The sequence below is a fragment of the Mandrillus leucophaeus genome, unplaced genomic scaffold (assembly GCF_000951045.1).
Source record: "Mandrillus leucophaeus isolate KB7577 unplaced genomic scaffold, Mleu.le_1.0 Scaffold1344, whole genome shotgun sequence".
Taxonomy (NCBI): Eukaryota; Metazoa; Chordata; class Mammalia; order Primates; family Cercopithecidae; genus Mandrillus; species Mandrillus leucophaeus.
In genome coordinates, this window is record NW_012101304.1 from 273,786 (window position 1) to 274,641 (window position 856).

Genomic DNA, 856 nt, shown 5'->3' on the forward strand with positions numbered 1-856 from the left:
ACTTCAGCTGATAGTCCAGTTGTCCCTGTCACCCCAGCTGATGGTCCAGTTATCCCTGAAACTTCAGCTGATAGTTCAGTTGTCCCTGTTACTCCAGCTGATACTATAGTTATCCCTGTCACTCCAGCTGATGGTCCAGTTATCCCTGTCACCCCAGCTGAGAGTCCAGGTATCCCTGTCACCCCAGCTGATAGTCCAGTTGTCCCTGTCACCTCAGTTGATAGTCCAGTTATCCCTGTCACCACAGCTGATAGCTGAGTTGTCCCTGTCACTCCAGCTGGTGATCCAATTGTCCCTGTCACCCCAGCTGATACTACAGGTAGCCCTGTTGCTTCAGCTGATGGGCCAGTTGTCCCTGCCACTGCAGCTGATAGTCCACTTGTCCCTGTCACTCCAGCTGATGGCCCAATTGTCCCTGTCACTCCAGCTGATGATCCAGTTGTCCCTGTCACTTCAACTGATGGTCCAGTTGTCCCCATCACTCCAGCTGATAGCCCAGTTTTCCCTGTCACTTCTGCTGATGGTCTAGTTATTCCTGTCACTCCTGCTGATGATCCAGTTTTCCCTGTCACCCCAGCTGACAGTCCAGTTGTCCGTGTCCCTTCTGTTGATAATTCAGTTGTCTCTGTCACTCCAGCCAATGGTCCAGTTGTCCCTGTCACTTCTGCTGATGGTCCAGTTATCCTTGTCACCCCAGCTGATAGTTCAGTTGTCCCTGTCACCTTAGCTGATGGTCTGGTTGTCCCTGTTGCTTCAGCTGATAGTCCAGTTGTCCCTGTCACTCCAACTGGTGATTCAATTGTCCCTGTCACTGCAGTTGATTGTTCAGTTGTCCTTGTCACTTCAGCTGACTGTC

At 51.4% G+C, this 856-nt stretch overlaps 1 protein-coding gene across 1 annotated transcript in view; it reads right to left on the minus strand.

Annotated features, from left to right (window-relative positions):
- The window catches only part of MUC19 (mucin 19, oligomeric), a 205,316-nt gene that overhangs the window by 103,769 nt on the left and 100,691 nt on the right, over positions 1-856 (minus strand). Inside the window, 1 exon segment of the mRNA XM_011973120.1 lies at positions 1-851. Coding sequence (XP_011828510.1) covers positions 1-851 — 851 coding nt within the window.